The sequence below is a fragment of the Boleophthalmus pectinirostris genome, unplaced genomic scaffold (genome assembly GCF_026225935.1).
Source record: "Boleophthalmus pectinirostris isolate CB_2022bp ecotype Guang Dong unplaced genomic scaffold, ASM2622593v1 HiC_scaffold_5, whole genome shotgun sequence".
Classification (NCBI taxonomy): Eukaryota; Metazoa; Chordata; class Actinopteri; order Gobiiformes; family Gobiidae; genus Boleophthalmus; species Boleophthalmus pectinirostris.
The window spans coordinates 9,454,432-9,471,228 of record NW_026571404.1 but is presented as its reverse complement, the minus strand read 5'-3'; the positions used below and the strand labels follow the sequence as shown (position 1 = coordinate 9,471,228).

General features: G+C 41.4%; 1 protein-coding gene across 1 annotated transcript in view; it reads left to right on the top strand.

Moving 5' to 3' along the window:
• LOC110166333 (inositol polyphosphate-5-phosphatase A) overlaps window positions 1-16,797 on the top strand; it is a 485,134-nt gene that overhangs the window by 273,554 nt on the left and 194,783 nt on the right. Inside the window, exon 7 of the mRNA XM_055162594.1 lies at window positions 15,116-15,168. Coding sequence (XP_055018569.1) covers window positions 15,116-15,168 — 53 coding nt within the window. The remainder of the gene's footprint in view (window positions 1-15,115; window positions 15,169-16,797) is intronic.

Here is a 16,797-nt window from a genome sequence, read left to right as displayed (position 1 = left end):
CAGACCCACAGTTGTGTTTTGTTTCATTCACACATGTTTGAGTAATTGTCCTGCTGTTCATCTTTTACCTTTTGTTTAGCAGAAATTGGCAATTCCAGGTCTGAAATGAGCCAAATGATTCTTGTGAAGCTGCACAGTGGAGCACTTCCAGTTAGGGCCAGTTAAGTCACTGATACGATACACCAGGAGGACTGAACCAGGTCTAAACCAGGACTAAACTAGGTATAAACGAGAGCTGAACCAGGACTGAACCAGGACTGAACTGGAACTGAACCAGTACTAAATTAGAACTAAATTAGGACTAAACCAGAGCTGAGCCAAGGACTGAACCAAGGACTGAACCAAGGACTGAAACCTGGACTAAACCTGGACTAAACCTGGACTAAACCTGGACTAAACCTGGACTGAACTAGAGATGAACCAAGGACTGAACCAAGGACTGAACCAAGGACTGAACCAAGGACTGAACCAGGACTAAACTTGGATTCTAAACCTGGACTAAACCAGAGCTGAACCAAGGACTGAACCAAGGACTGAACCAAGGACTGAACCAAGGACTGAACCAAGGACTAAACCTGGACTAAACCTGGACTAAACCTGGACTAAACCTGGACTAAACCTGGACTAAACCTGGACTAAACCTGGACTGAACTAGAGATGAACCAAGGACTGAACCAAGGACTGAACCAAGGACTGAACCAGGACTAAACTTGGATTCTAAACCTGGACTAAACTAGAGATGAACCAAGGACTGAACCAAGGACTGAACCAAGGACTGAACCAAGGACTGAACCAGGACTAAACTTGGATTCTAAACCTGGATTAAACCTGGACTAAATTAGAGATGAACCAAGGACTGAACCAAGGACTGAACCAAGGACTGAACCAAGAACTGAACCAAGGACTTAACCAGGACCAAACTTGGATTCTAAACCTGGACTAAACCTGGACTAAACCTGGACTAAACCTGGACTAAACCTGGACTAAACCTGGACTAAACCTGGACTAAACCAGAGATCAACCAAGGACTGAACCAGGACTAAATCAGGTCTAAACCAGAGCTGAACCAGAGCTGAACCAGGTCTAAACCAGGTCTAAACCAGGACTAAACCAGAACCAAACCAGGACTAATCTTGGACTAGGACTTGGAATCTAGAACTGCCTTTCACCGCTGCTGACATTGCTGTGATTTTACCGAGTTTGTATGAAGAAAAACGAAAACCCCACCACTTCAATCCAGGTTAAATTTGCATTGTGACACTCGTTACTGACATTTATACCGAGTAAAATATTTAAACATTTTTCCCTGTAATGCCTTAAATTACAGCGTTACAACAAAAAACAACACATTACAGTAATTTTATAGCTCATTACTCCCAACACTAGTCCTGGTGTAGAGTTGGTTTTCTCCTGTTCTAATCTAATAATAATAAAACAAAAACATAAAACTACATTTAAATCTTGCCAATCATCACAGCTCGTTTCGTCGAATATAAATCCCGTGGAGTCTCGGCTCTGTACAAGTCTGCTGCTGTTTAAATGTCTGGCCTCACATGTCCATTTGGCAGTCCATCCCATTCTCTGACCTCTTATTTGTCAGCTGTTGGTTCGACCCCCATAAATAATATTACAGGGGTTAGACTGCGAGAGACGGAGGGAGCGAGCGAAGGAGAGGGGGCGGGGGGGTTTGGACGCAGAGCCCGGTGACAGAAATGCATTGTGGGTAATAAGTAATGCACACGAATGACTGATAGGCCCATGGGAAAGAGTTGGACAGGGTTTAAGAGCAGAGACAGACTCGCAGTGAACATCACGTCGCCGGAAAGATTCACTCACGAGGAAATTATCTCGTGAATTATCTGGTTTGTTTGATCCATTCACACATGCAGACTGACCTGGGAATTTACCGTATTTTCCGCACTATAAGGCGCACTGGATTATAAGGTGCACTGTCATTGAATGGCCTATTTTCGAAGTTGTAAGGCGCGTTAAACGAAACACAACAGTTAAATAAGTCACTCAAACTTTATTTAATGCATTCACAATAACTCTCAAGTTTGTTCAATTGTAACGTGTAAAAAAAAAACTGTCTGAGACTCTAAATTGTTAGAATATTCACAATAACTCATAATTGTTCAAACAGTTGGGTGATTACAGCGTCCAGCACTCCCACATCCCTCTCGTCATTATTCGAATCAGTGTGGTTACTGTTCCCTGGTAGTTCAGTGATGATTCCGGACCACAGTTGATACTGATCCTTAGCCCGGGCGTCCACGATCCATTGGCAGATCGTGGCGTAAGTCGCTCGGCGCTGTCTCCCTGTCTTGGTGAATATGTGTTCGCCTTCTCTCATCCACTGCCCCACGCAGCTCGCACTTTCACTTTATAATAGTCTTGAGTTTAAAAGTTGGCGTTGTAAGCGTGTCTCTTGACAGGTGCATTTTGATATTAAAAGGAATCACAGTATGTATTACTCCTGATGCTCCTGACTACGGGAGCCGTAACGCTGCAAGTGGTGCGGCTTTGTAGTTTACTAAAGTCGTACTAAGACACCCCAATAAATTCATATATAAAACGCTCTGGATTATAAGGCACGCAGTCGTTTTTTGATGACATTAAAGGCTTTTAAGTGCGCCCTATAGTGTGGAAAATATGGTACCAGCATTTTTTTTTTTTGCGGTAAATTTCTGGGTAAATTACTACACAGAGGCAGGGATAGTTATGTGTGAAAAAGGCCAGATAATTGCGAGGAACATTGCTTGGTTTCCTTATAAGAATATACAACAGACTTGGTAATATTTGGAGTTTTATTGTTGAAAGTTGTTTCTCTAAACGAAACTGTTGTTGTGCCTTTAAGCAACGTATTTCACCCACCTTGCCTTACTGTGAGTGAGTGAAAACATTTCATTAAAACATGAATATCTTGACTAAGTTTTGTATTTTATTAGAGACTTTGCAGCATACAGTGAAGCATTATGGGATATTTAAGTTCAGTGGTCTTAGTCTTTTAATACAGTAATTGAATGATTGATGTCCGATACCAATACTGATACTTGATACTGTCAATTGGATCAGGCCTGATTCCCTCGTGCTTAATACTACCAGTCAAAAGTTTGGACACACCTTCTTATCTCTTTTGTGTTTTTGCATATTTTTCTTCTTTATACATTTTATATAGACACGATATTTCAGTTACTGTTAACACCCTAAAGATGAAACATAAATGAAAAAGTGTGTCACGATAAATACTATATCTACTTTTTAACTACTGTTACATGACAGATGGAATAATACTTTTTGGGCATCAGTATTTATTGCCTTATATAAGTGGTAGATTTTTGGTTATTTTTAAGTACTACAATGTGATTTAACCTGTCAGTGTTTGAATTATGAACTTCTATGACCAGGGATGTAACAATAACCAAAATATCGTGATATCGTATCGTCAAAGTTCTCACAATAATATCATGGACCATCACAATATATCGAATTACAACTACCTTTGCTTAAATTAAGAGTTTTGGGGCAGCCGTAACTAAAAAAAGACAGAGGGAACTACATAGACCATGATCCTTTGCTCCATTTCAGTGCAGACTACAAGAAGAAATAACACTTCTAAGCACTTTTAAGTCTTAGTTTTTCATGTCAAGACATTTTAAAAGGAAAAAAATCACATATTAACAGTTTTGTTGCCTCCACAAAATATCGCAATAAATATCGTACCGTGAGACTTACTGTATATTGTAAGAATATTGCATAAATATTGAAAATTTTGGACATTTGGCATACTTTTTTGGGAATAATTCTGCTTTAAGGTTTGGTTTCAGTGTTATTTGTTATCGTCTTTATTTACTTTAGCAATATATCCTACTTCAAAATGAGTTATTTTGACAGGTCCTTGTCCAAACTTTTGACTGGTATATCTGTCTGCGTTTTGTGTAGCTGTGAACTCGCTCTGTCTCATACAAATGTCCTTTAAACCCTCTGACACTATAGAGCAACATGATATTTAACTTTCTATAGACCTCTTCCTCTCCCTCCTCTTCCTCTTCCTTATATAACACGCAGATATAGATGTCCACGTCCTCGCGCCTCCGTCCATCGCGCCCTCTGTCCCTCCTCGTCCATCACTGTCCCGGGACGCCACGCCGGCTCTGCCCCGAAGAAGGTCACCCAATGTCACCCCCCGGGCCCGACGACCTTTTAACTCCGCCCTCTGACCCCCCCGAGCCCCGCCCCCCCTCGCTCCTGTCGCCACGGGGAGGCTGATATACGAGCAGATATGATTACATGTCACATATTCATTTGAGCCTAACCTCCTCCCATTGAAAACACAGACTGCAGCTGATGACTTGTTCAGAGGGGAGTGGCTCTGACGGTTCCTCGGATTAAAAAGGGCGAGCAGTGGAGCGCTTCTCGCCGAGGGGTTTGATTGATGACCCGAGATGACCATCTAAACTGGCCTCATGTTAGTAAATACAACTAGTTATCGCAGTCAATTACGGCAGAATTAGCTTTTTATTAAATGTATTTCAGGTGCATAAAATGAGTTAGTAGTAAATGCAACAATCAAGAGTCTGAACAGTGTTTTATTTTGAAAAATGACACACATTAACGCGAATATTAAACCCACAAGCTGCAAAATGAGTTAAAAACAGACATCTTTGGAAACGTTTATTATTATATTTACTACAGATGTAACAATATCCAAATCTCTCTGTACGATATCATCACGATTTGCATAATAATACAAAAAATTTGGAAATTAAAAAACAATTATTTTCTTCATTATTTGTCTCCAAAACCAAAATGACAAAAGCAGATAATGATTTGTTTTTTCAGTTTTTGATTTTGTGTTTAAATGAATAATGGAAAAACAACTAATAATGGTCATTTCTCGTTTTTGTGACTTAAACTGCGATGTTGGAATTTTACACCGCATACGGACTGAATCAGGACTGAACCAGGTCCGGGATCAGACCAGAATCAGACCGGAACTGAGGCCAGAACTTAGACCAGGACCAGACCAGAAGTGAGACCAGTACTGAGACCGGGAACAGAACCGGGACTGAGAACGGGACTGAGACCGGGACCAGACTGGGACCAGACCAGGACTGAGACCAGGACTGAGGCCGGGACCAGACTGGAAAAAGATCAGAACCACACCAGAACTGAGACAGGGACCAGACTGGGACCAGACCAGGACTGAGACCAGGACCAGATCGGCCCTGAGATCGGGACCAGACCGGAAAAAGATCACAACCACACCAGAACTGAGACTGGGACTGAGACCGGGACCAGGCCGGGACCAGGCCGGGACCAGGCCGGGACCAGGCCGGGACCAGGCCGGGACCAAACGAGGACTGAGACTGGTTTAGACCTGGTTTAGACCCAGTTTAGACCTGGTTTGGTCCTGTTTTAGTCCTGGTTCACTCCATATGCGGAGCAAAAGTCTGACATCGCAGTTTCAGTCACGGAAATAGGAAACAACCGTTATCCGTTTTTTCCATTATTCATTTAAACACAAAATTGAAAAACGAATCATTATCCATTTTTTTCATTTTGGTTTCTTTAGACAAATAATGAAGAAAATAGTTGTTTTTTCATTTTCTTATTTTTGGTTTTATTTTGAAAAAGAATGAACAAATGATGCACGGATTTGTTAGTCTTTGGTCAAAATTTGTTAAACATGCACTGTGTTACTTTTCTGGTGGAGGGTCCGCTACCTGCTTGTCTCCATGGAGATGTAGTAGCTTTGAATGTTACACAGCATGAAAATAAACATGGTTATGACAATAGAGACAAGTTACGGGTCAGATCTATGGAGAAGCAAGCCTGCACATAGTAAGAAGCCATGTTTTTCACTGTGTTTTTGACATTGACGCTAGGCAGATAGGTTTAATGCCATACTCTGGGACATTACATGCAAAGAAATAACATCCCTGTGGAGAAAAATAAGTAGCCAGCCCTCCACCTTAGACGTTACATAGTGCAGCTTTAAGTGATGTATCCAAACATCACCGAGAATCCTTAAATTCAACGCACCTTCTAGCTACTATTTCTGTCCTTCCGAGGCGTTACTCTTGTATAATTCTGTATTTAAGTCCATTGAACCCCTCACAGCTGTACTTATTCTGTCCTTGTGGCTTGTTTGTGGATGCCCGGGAGTGTTGTTTGGCGGTGAGCTGTGGAGCAGAGGGGCGATCCGTCATAGGGGCAGAAAACGGGGCAATCTCGGGCCGGTGTCAGGCTGTGATGGATCTGAATGCTGTGATTGTACTTAATGGCTCTTTAAATTAAATGTGGATTAAACGTGTGGCTGCTGCAGTCACGGCTCTGAGCCCATCCTTCCTCCACCCATCCTCTGCTCAAACACCCTCCTCTGCACCCTCCATCACCTTCACAGATACACATTATTATAGAGGGTTTCAAAAGAGCGTCATGGAGAAGCTGAGATGGAGCACGCGCCTGTAGTTTTTGTTAAACGCCTCGTACGACGACAGTGCAGCTTGAAACATTGGCGTTAAAATCCAGAATTAGCTCAAATTTCTACTTTTCATTCGATTTTTAGTTTTATTCACAAAGTTTAACCATGAAAAGTAAATTAATGAAACGCTCAATGGTGCAAAGTTTTGCTGGAAATCTTTCACTAATCTTACATAAGTTTTACCAACGGAAGAATTCTCAAGCCAATGATGTTCATTATGTCTTCTTATATACTTTAACTTCTTAGGTTCTTTTTAAAGACAATGCAGTAAAGTGTATTTACCTTGTTGACATGTTTCGGCTGCTAGCTGCAAGCCATCTTCAGAACTGTCACCGGTGTTGGTGGTGACGTGTCGTATATCAGCTGTTGTTACTTCCACCAGAACACAAAAAGACAAAGCAGAACAGGAAAACCTAAAATCCGCCATATCAGACACTGTAAAAGGAACAACCACATTCTGGATCGGGACGGGGCTCGGATCATTGGATCGGAAAACAACAAGTTCAAACGCTGGATCAAGGAGGCCATTGAAATCAGAAAGCGAGGCACGGACAGCATTAACCGTGATGACGGAGCGTTCCTCCTTTCACACACCTGGGACACCCTCCTCCAGAGACACCGGGCGACGAGAGGCGTGGTCAGTCTGAGCGACCTGCCAGGTCCATCAGGCTGACCACACCTACAGGAAGTAACAACAGCTGATATACGACACGTCACCACCAACACCGGGGACAGTTCTGAAGATGGCAGCAGCAGAAACATGTCAACAAGGTAAATACACTTTACTGCATTGTCTTTAAAAAGAACCTAAGAAGTTAAAGGAAGAATTCTCAGTATCTGATGGGATGATATTTGCTGTTTTGGTATAATTTGTTAGTTTTAGTACACCTAAAAGAAACATTGACCTGATTATTAAAGTGTATTTAATAGTGTATAGCATCCGAAGACTGGATCGTGACCCTCGGGTGGGTTGCAAGAGTTTTTTTTTTTATTTGGCCTTGTCGCAATCTGCATGTGTAGGTCTGAAATATACAGTTCTATGGACTATTTTGTTCCAATATTGGTGGTTCAATTGAATGTTGAAAAGAAAAAGAAAAAGGCTACATTTAATGTCCAAATAGGCGACTTATAGATCCTTTTTATTGCTGGTTCAAATACTGTTTTTCATTGTTTAAAACTTGAGTAATATTAATTGTTCAGAGACACGATCACTCAGTCAACAAAAAAATATCCTCATTAATGTTCAATAATGGTCAAATCCACTTTTATTTTGTGATTTACAAATAACGTCTATTGACTTGGGTCACGAAGGTTTGTGACTTTTAAAATACGGGTCCCCAGAAAAAAGGTTTGGGAAACACAGGTGTATAGTAGCAGAGGTGGGGACTTGCAAGTCGTGACTTGGACTCGAGTCAGATTTGAGTCACTATTTTTGGGACTTGAGACCTGTGTTGATAAAATAGATTAAGACTTGGGACTCAACTTGGACTTGAGCCCTATGACTTGAGAAGACATTCTATTCTGACGGTAATGATTCGCACTAAGATCTTTAAAAATGAAAAACTGCATCTACAAATCAAATACTCATATATAAAAATACCATGAGTTTTTAAGAACAATTTAGTTTAAAATTTATATTAATTGCTAAAATCTAAGCTATATTTGGTAATTTGGTTTAAAGATTTGAAATGACTTAAAGCTCAAAGCAGACGACTTGGAATTCACTTGGACTTATTGGCCAGTGACTCGAGACTCGACCTAAACTTACCTGACTTTGATTTGGGACTTAACGCGAACTTGAGGTTAAAGACTTGAGACTTGCAAAACGACGACTTGGTCCCACCTCTGTATAGTACTGCCTGACTTGTATGCAAAAGGTGAAAACTAAATGATGTGGATATGGTTATGAGCAAACTAATACATGAAATGAATTGAAAATCTGTCCTCTGCATTTGACCCATCCTTTAATGTCAAAAACAGAGTGAACTCCAGTGCTTAAGTTTGTTTTTATCAGAAATATGTAGCATGTTATTAGATAATTTCAGATTGAAGTCATGTGTATATGAATCACAGCTTTATTACCTTTCACTCTTCCATGTCTCATGCCAAACTCAGACAAAACCATAATCAGGTTTGGTTATTTCAGGGTCACATTGAACTCTAAAGATCAATGTTTATTTAGCAACAAAATCAAACCTCTTTCACCTCAAATTAACAGTGTTAATTGCTTCACTCATTGATTGTGCAAAGATCTGCATTGTCCTCCATAATTGTGTTGATATGGACTGGCCGTGCCTTTCTCTGATTGGCCGATCTGCCTGTCAGTCACATTCATCTGAACTCTGGGAGATAAAAACAGGCCAAGTGTGTAGCCAGGCAACAGAGGATTAGCCTACTGTGCATGTTTTAACTGTACTAGGACATAATCTCCACTCCCCCAGCCCAGTGTCTCTAACAAAATATGACACAGAAACATTGCAAATAATAATACATATGGACAGTGTTCCTCAATACAACATGTGAATCTTTTGTGTATTAAAGGGCCCACACTATTTACATGTTATAATCATCAAAAACAGACTCGGAGTTGTGTTTTGTTTAACACACAAACCCTGACTATTTAGGCCAAGTTCTTCTCTGAAATTGAAAACACTCTGGTAATACAGGAAGTGCTCCACTGTGTTTTTAAACTGCATACACCTTCACTAGATTCATTTGCATAATTTCAGACCTGGAATTGCCAATCTCTGCTTAACTAAAAGTAAATGTCGTTGTTAACTTAAAAAAACTACCGCTTCATGATGTCACAAAGTGGAACAGAGCATTTTGAGCTTTGGAGATGTAGATAGAGTAATAATAAAGGATTATTCAAACTAGAGTGTGTATCGGGACGAATTTTTGTGTCCGGGCCCGGCCTGTGTCCGACCAAACTGTGATTGAATCTAACCCGAGTCAGATAAACATTAAGATATTTGTGTCCGAACCTGACCAAACCCGAAAGTCACACTCTTTTCATGGGTCTACTAATAACACATGTAGGATATTGTTTGTGTGGCCTCAAACAGACACAGAGATGCAAAATACAAACCCGTTGTATAGCGAAAATAATGAGAAAACCTTATTCCTCACCTCTCGTAAAGTGATAAATTTAAAGTGCTGGATCTCATCCACATTATCCATAGAAATTGTCCTCTGCAAATAATGACTCCCAGTTCACAAAACAGCGCTGTTAATGCAGTTTGAGTCGTTCTTTAAATGTAAAAAGGCAAGAGTAGTTCCTCACATTTGTTTGTTTACATCCACACAGCGCACGGATCGAGGTGAAGCTGCAGATTTGCGATAGTAACACTTTATCGCCAATCTTTATGCTTTAAAATTCACATATCTGAATTATTGCACCACATTTAATAAATAATAACACAGTTTTGACTTGTATCTAAACTAGAAGTGCAGTGCTCTGATCTTTTGAACAATAAAGAGTCTCAAAGCTCGTCCCAAGCGACCCAAGTCCCGTTGAACTTTGGTCGGGTTTCCATGCTCTAATTCAAACATGTGTGAAGTAAACAAAACGCAACTCCAGGTATTCTTTAGGTAACAACGTTCTAACATGGCTTAAAGCTCATGTGCGTAATTTTGCGTAATATAGGACCTTTAATTGTCCATTTCCCAGCTCTGTTCATTAGTCAGGATGAAGTTTCTCCAGTCCGCGATCACAAACGTAAATGAAAACGTCTCATTCTGATCACATCTTTTGCCGTTATAATTTTCAGATGGATGTCCAGGCGCTGCTTTGTGGAGTTCCATTATTATTTCATTGCTTCTTAATCAAAGTTTGAATTCTCCATCTGAAACTGCAGCGGGGCTCTCACTTCCAATCCCATTTGCTTCTCTCAAAGTCACAATATCAGGACAGCCAGTTATAATTGGGCCCATACATCCTGCCCAGGCGGTATGGATTAATCCGCGTATGCTAATGTAATTCAATTTGATACAGTTAATCTTGTACTAATGCAGATTGAAGGATGTGAGACGCAATCAAATACCTCTTAGCCTTTTAATTTCCATCAGAGTTTTTCAAAATAAAATTAGTCAAATTGTAATTATGTGACCCGGTCTATAATTAGTTTATTCGTCAGCGCGGTTAAGACTCCATTTGCTACGCCGAGCGAGGGAGGAAGAGACGGAGAGATGGGGAGAGGGAGAGAGACAGAGAGGGAGATAGTGAGAAAGAGAGAGGGGAGAGAAAGTGAGAGATGAGAACAGAGATAGAAAGAGGGGATGCAGAAAAGAGAGTGAGTGACAGAGAGGGGGACAGAGAGAGAAAGAGAGGAGGGCAGAAAGAGAGGGTGAGAGAGTGACAGAGAGGAGGGGAGACGGAGAGAGGGGCGGAGAGCGAGAGAAAGAGAGGGGGCAGTGAGAGAGTGACACGGGGGAGCAAAGAAAGAGGGGGAGACAGAAAGAGAAAAAAGAGAGGGGGCAGAGAGAAAGAGTGGAGAGAGAGAGTGACAGAGAGGAGGGCAGAGAAAGAGACAGACGAGAACAGAGAGAGAAAGAGGGGAGACAAAGAAGAGAGTGAGTGACAGAGAGAGAGAGAAAGAGAGAGTGACAGAGAGCGGAGCCAGAGAGAGAAAGAGGGGATACAGGGAGAAAGAGAGAGGGAGTGAGAGAGGAAGAGAGTGAGAAAGAGAGGGGAGAGTGACAGAGAGAGGAGGGCAGAGAAAGAAAGAGAGAGGGGAGAGAAAGTGACAGACGAGAACAGAGAGAGAAAGAGGGGATACAGAGAGGGGGAGAGAGTGACAGAGAGGGGGACAGAGAGAGAAAGAGGGGAGACAGAGGGGCAGAGAGAGAGTGAGAGAGTGACAGAGAGGGGGACGGAGAGAGAAAGGGGGAGACAGAGAGAAAGATAGAGAGAGGGAACAGAGAGGGGGGAGCGAAAAAGAGAGAAGGGCAGAGAGAGAGAAAGAGAGGGGAGACAGCGAGGAGGCAGAGAGAGAAAGAGGGGAGACAGAGAGAAGGGCAGAGAGAGCGAAAGAGAGGGAGGAGAGAGAGAAAGAGAGAGGAGAGAGTAACAGAGAAGGGGGCAGAGAGAGAAAGAGGGGAGACAGAGAGATAAAGAGAGGGGAGACAGAGAGAGAAAGAGAGGGGAGACAGAGCGGAGTTTAGAAATGCGCTCATCCAGCTTTTTCACTTCTGATTCCGATACTAAATCTTTAAGTATTTGCGATTACCCAATATCAACCGATACTAGAGCAGAGACTGAAAACAACTTTTATTTCCAAATAAAATAAGACAAATCTGATCCAAATGTGAGAGATAAATATGAAGCTGTTATTTATGTCTCAAATAACTACTCAACATCTTTGTATAAATACTTTCTGGGCCCACATGACTACATATCTTACTGCATCAGTATATGTCCAGTTAGGATATATCAAATTAAGCGATATTTGAAAGCCGATATCTGATCCAGGAAATTTTAAAGTATTAGTATCAGATCTACGTCTCTCTGGCAGCAGGAGACTATGGACCAGTGGACTCACTTGGTCACTGCATCCAACAGATCAGTGTGTGGATGCAAAACAACTTTCTCCAGCTAAACTCTGACAAGACTGAAGTCATAGTGTTTGGTCCACAGAAACAAAGGGACAGTGTCAGCAGTCACCTCCAGTCTCTCTCTCTAAAACCTTCAAATCAGGCAAGAAATCTAGGGGTAATAATGGACTCAGACTTGAACTTTAACAGCCACATCAAATCAATAACATCTGCAGCCTTTTACCATCTAAAAAACATAGCAAAAATCAAAGGTTTACTGTCTAAATCAGACTTGGAGAAACTTATCCATGCGTTTGTCTCCAGTAGGTTAGATACTGTAATGTTCTGCTCACTGGTCTCTCCAAACGAGCTGTGAGACGCTGCAGAACATCCAGAACGCTGCAGCTCGGGTCCTTACTCGAACTAGGAAGTACGAGCACATAAGTCCTGTGCTCAGGTCTCTGCACTGGCTTCCTGTGCCTCAGAGAATAGACTTTAAAGCAGCTCTGCTTGTACAAGTCTCTCCATGGCCGAGCACCAAAGTCCATCTGTGACATGTTAGTGTCATATGAACCATCTCGCACTCTGAGGACCTCAGGGACCGGCCTCCTGCTGGTGCCCAGAGTCAGAACTAAACAAGGGGAGTCAGCGTTTCAGGTTCATGCAGCTAAAACCTGGAACAGTCTGAACATGTGAGACAGACTCTTCTGTGACGCTGTTTAAATCCAGACTCAAAACATTTCTGTTTAACTGTGCAAATAACTGAAAGGTTTTCATTCCGCACTCTTCTCTCCAATTTATGTCTCTCTTTTTTAATTTGAACCTTCATGATTATTTATGTTTTGATTTTTTTTTATTATGATTTTAATGTATTTCTTATTCTGTTAAGCACTTTGAATTACTTTGTGTACGAATTGTGCTATACAAATAAACTTGCCTTGCCTTGCCTAGTGCCGATATTCGATACTAGTAACGTATTGGTGCATCCTTTGGGGAGAAAGAGATAGACAGACAGAGAGAGAGAGAGAGAAAGAGAGGAGGAGATGAAGATAGAGACAGAGAGAGAAAGAGAGGGAAGACAGCAAGAGTGATGAGAGAAAGAGGGAGGGAGACAAAACGAGACGGAGAGCAAGAAATAGTGAGAGAGAGAAAAAGATAGAAGGGTGTGAGAGAGACAGAGACATAGAGAGGGGGGCAGAGAAAGTGAGAGAAAGTTTGAATTTGTTCATTTTATCCGGGACAGTAGAGAAAGAGGAAGAGAGAGACGGGTATAAATAGAGGGATACAAAGAAAGAGAGAGAGATGGAAATAGAGAGAGAACGAGGTAGAGAGAGAGGGTGGAGTGTAGAGACAGAGAAAGTGAGAGAGAGGGGGATGAGAGGGAGGTAGAAGGAGAAGGAAACTCTTGTATGTATCTGTTTAAAATGAGTAAACTCACAACATCAATTTGTCTTTCATTTAATAAGCGCTCTGCTGGTGGCGGTGTCATGTGCTCTGTGAGGGCCAGGGCTCGGACTTGTGATTGGATAATTCACTTAATGCGGCCGAGTCCAGATCAAAAAGAACCTGGATCATGCGACGGACTGAAGGAAGAGACGTCCACTCTCGTCAACATCACACTGACCCAGATCTTAACTGTAAATACATGAAAAATATTAGATTTCGCATCAATTTGTGTGATTGAAATGGGAAATGTGACATGGAATCAAATTGTAATATTGGGGAAAAGATTGAGGTCAAATGGTTTAGTTTAAATCAGGAAAACTTTAATCTTGATGTTTTTCAGACTGTAAGTTGCGCTGGAGCCAAAAAAATGTGTAATGAAGAAGAAAAAAACATATATAAGTCGCACAGGACTATAAGTTGCACATTTTGGGGGAAATTTATTTTATAAAATCAGAGACCAGGAACCGACATTTCATCTTGAAAGTAATTTTATAGTAATAAGTGAAGAAGCAGCTTGGATGAGCTGCGAAACGTCTTCAACCAAACTAACTTTTGTCCAGTCAACAAACTGAATTTTCTCCTCGCCTTATAGTAAAAACAATAGAACAGAGAACAACAGACTGTTAACGTCACATATGAACAGTTCTTCAGATAAACTATAACATAAACAACAGAACAGAACAAGTTTACCAAACTCTCCATCTCACTCCAAATCACTAAATCCATTGAATTTTTCATCCTCTGAGTCATTTCTGAGCAACTCCGGAGGTAAACGGAGCGTCACTTCCACTGTGTAGCTGTCGTCAGACTCAGCATCAGTTCCAGTTAGAATTATTCCAGTCTTTCTGAATCCCAACAGGAAGGAAGTCCAGGCTTTGTCCATCCATCCAATAACTTCCAGGAAAGTTACATGGCACATCCTCCCGGTTGTTCTGCTGCTTTTCTTTTTTGGGGTATTTGTGTTCATTCTTTTCAGTTGTCTTTAGTTTGTTTAAATTTTCAGTGGTACAGAAGTAATGGTGCGATTGACTGACATGATACAGACAGGACAGAGGCTCTTTCTGCAGGAGACATGCGCAGTAGAGCCAAGTGACAGTGGTGCAGGAGGAACAGGAGCAGCAGATACTGACACACAAGACTAGATTCTCTCGCAGCTGTCAGTGTGAACATTTTAATATATAAGTCGCACCGGAGTATAAGTCGCAGGACCACTCAAACCGTGAAATAAAGTGCGACTTATAATCTGAAAAATACGGTATTTAGGGTACTAGTTTTTTCTAGTGTGGGGGTCGACCACCTGCGCGTCTCCATGGAGAGGTTTTAGCTTTTCCTTATTCAATTACAGACATTTTTCTTTGTACTTGTAAAAACACGCAGAGTCTTCTCTCTACAGATCTGACCTGTAACATGACCTTGGTTGCTTGTGCTGGTCGGACAGAACAAACTGGTGTCTCTGTTACTAGTCAAGAAAGCAGAAATAAAATACATTTATAAATAAAATACATAGCTTTGTCCATACTATGTTTTAAAATGGGTCATAATTGTAACTTCTGCTTAAACATGTCTGACATCTTTCACTTAGTCTCACCTGAAGTCTTCACTGTAATATTGTCACTGTGCTAAACTCAGTGTCTCTTTTTGTCTTTTCAGTCCAAGTGGTCCAGAAAAGGATTCATCCGAACTCGATGGGCCTTGTCTGATTGGTGAGTCACGTCTTACACCTTCAACTCAACCAATTTCACATACAGACGTTAAAGTGCACATGACAAACCAGACTGCTCATTTCACTAAAGCATACAGTAGGTAACACCATTATATGTAAGATTTTTATTAAATATATTGCATAGTTTTATGTTGTATATGTAAATTACACAGTGATTTAGGTAGGTTATGAGGTATTGCAATTTAGAACTCAACGCCAGTGTATGTTGGTGCTTTTCATCTCGACTTTATGGTAAAACTACGGTAAAGCTTCACCACAGATTCTATTCCACCAAACCAAGTAATAATAAGAAAAACATGAAAACCTGTCATATGCATTTTAAAGGGCCCATACGCTATTTGCTGAACTACAGTCCCTGACAAAAGTCCTGTCGCTTATCCATTTTGTAGAAACAAAAGCTTATAACCTGACTTTAAATTAATCGATTGGTTTTAGGAATGTCTCATATGAAAGCTAAAACCCTCCCAAATTATGCTCAATATACTAAAATAAATTTGCTTCACTGCAGAAAGATTGATCATTTAATGAACACAGAAAGGTCAGATTTTGGCAAGACAAAAGTCTTGTCGCCTTGTCATATGATGCACCCAATCCTAGATTACAGCCTCACCTGTGATCAGTTACTGATCAATCAATTAGTGGGTGTGTATAAAAAGAAGCCCAGCACACCAGACCTTCACATCAACTGCAACTTGACCTCTGACAACATGCCTAAGATCCACCCTGAGACCAAAGCGTTAATTATCAAGAGGCTGAAGACCAGATCCACTGCTGAGGTGGTGACACCTTCAATGTGTCTCAGTGTCAAGTACAAAGAATAAGAAAAAGATCTGAAATGACTGGAGATGTTTTTGACAAGCCCAGGTCCGGCAGACCCCGCAAGACAACTGCTCAGGAGACCGTTTGTTGATTCGAAAATCCAAGGCCCCTTTTCCACTGCAGCAGACTCCACCAGGCCTGGTCACCTCAAGTCCCTGTGTCAACCACAACAGTTTGTAGAATTCTGTCTCGAAATGGCCTCCATGGTCGAATCAGTGCACAGAAACCAGCATTAAACAAAAGGCAATTTAAAAACCGTGTGGCATTTGCCAAGGCCCACAGCCTGATAAAAGGATGGACACTGGAAAAGTGGCAGAAGGTGGATTTCTCAGATGAATCCTCGGTTGAATTACATCACAGCCGCCGCAAATATTGCAGGAGACCTACTGGAGCCCGCATGGATCCAAGATTCACCCAGAAAACAGTTAAGTTTGGTGGCGGAAAAATCCTGGTCTGGGGTTCCATCCAGTCTGGGGGTGTGCGAGACATTTGCAGGGTGGAAGGCAATATCAATAGCCTAAAATATCAAGAAGTATTAGCTCCTCTTACATTCCCAACCATAAAAGGGGTCAAATTTTGCAGCAGGATGGTGCTCCATCACATACTTCTATCTCTACATCAAAGTTTCTCAAGGCGAAGAAGATCAAGGTGCTCCAGGACTGGCCAGCCCAGTCACCAGACATGAACATCATTGAGCATGTCTGGGGTAGAATGAAAGAGGAAGCATGGAAGGCAAAACCAAAGAATCTTGATGAACTCTGGGAGGCATGTAAGACGCTTTCTTTACTAT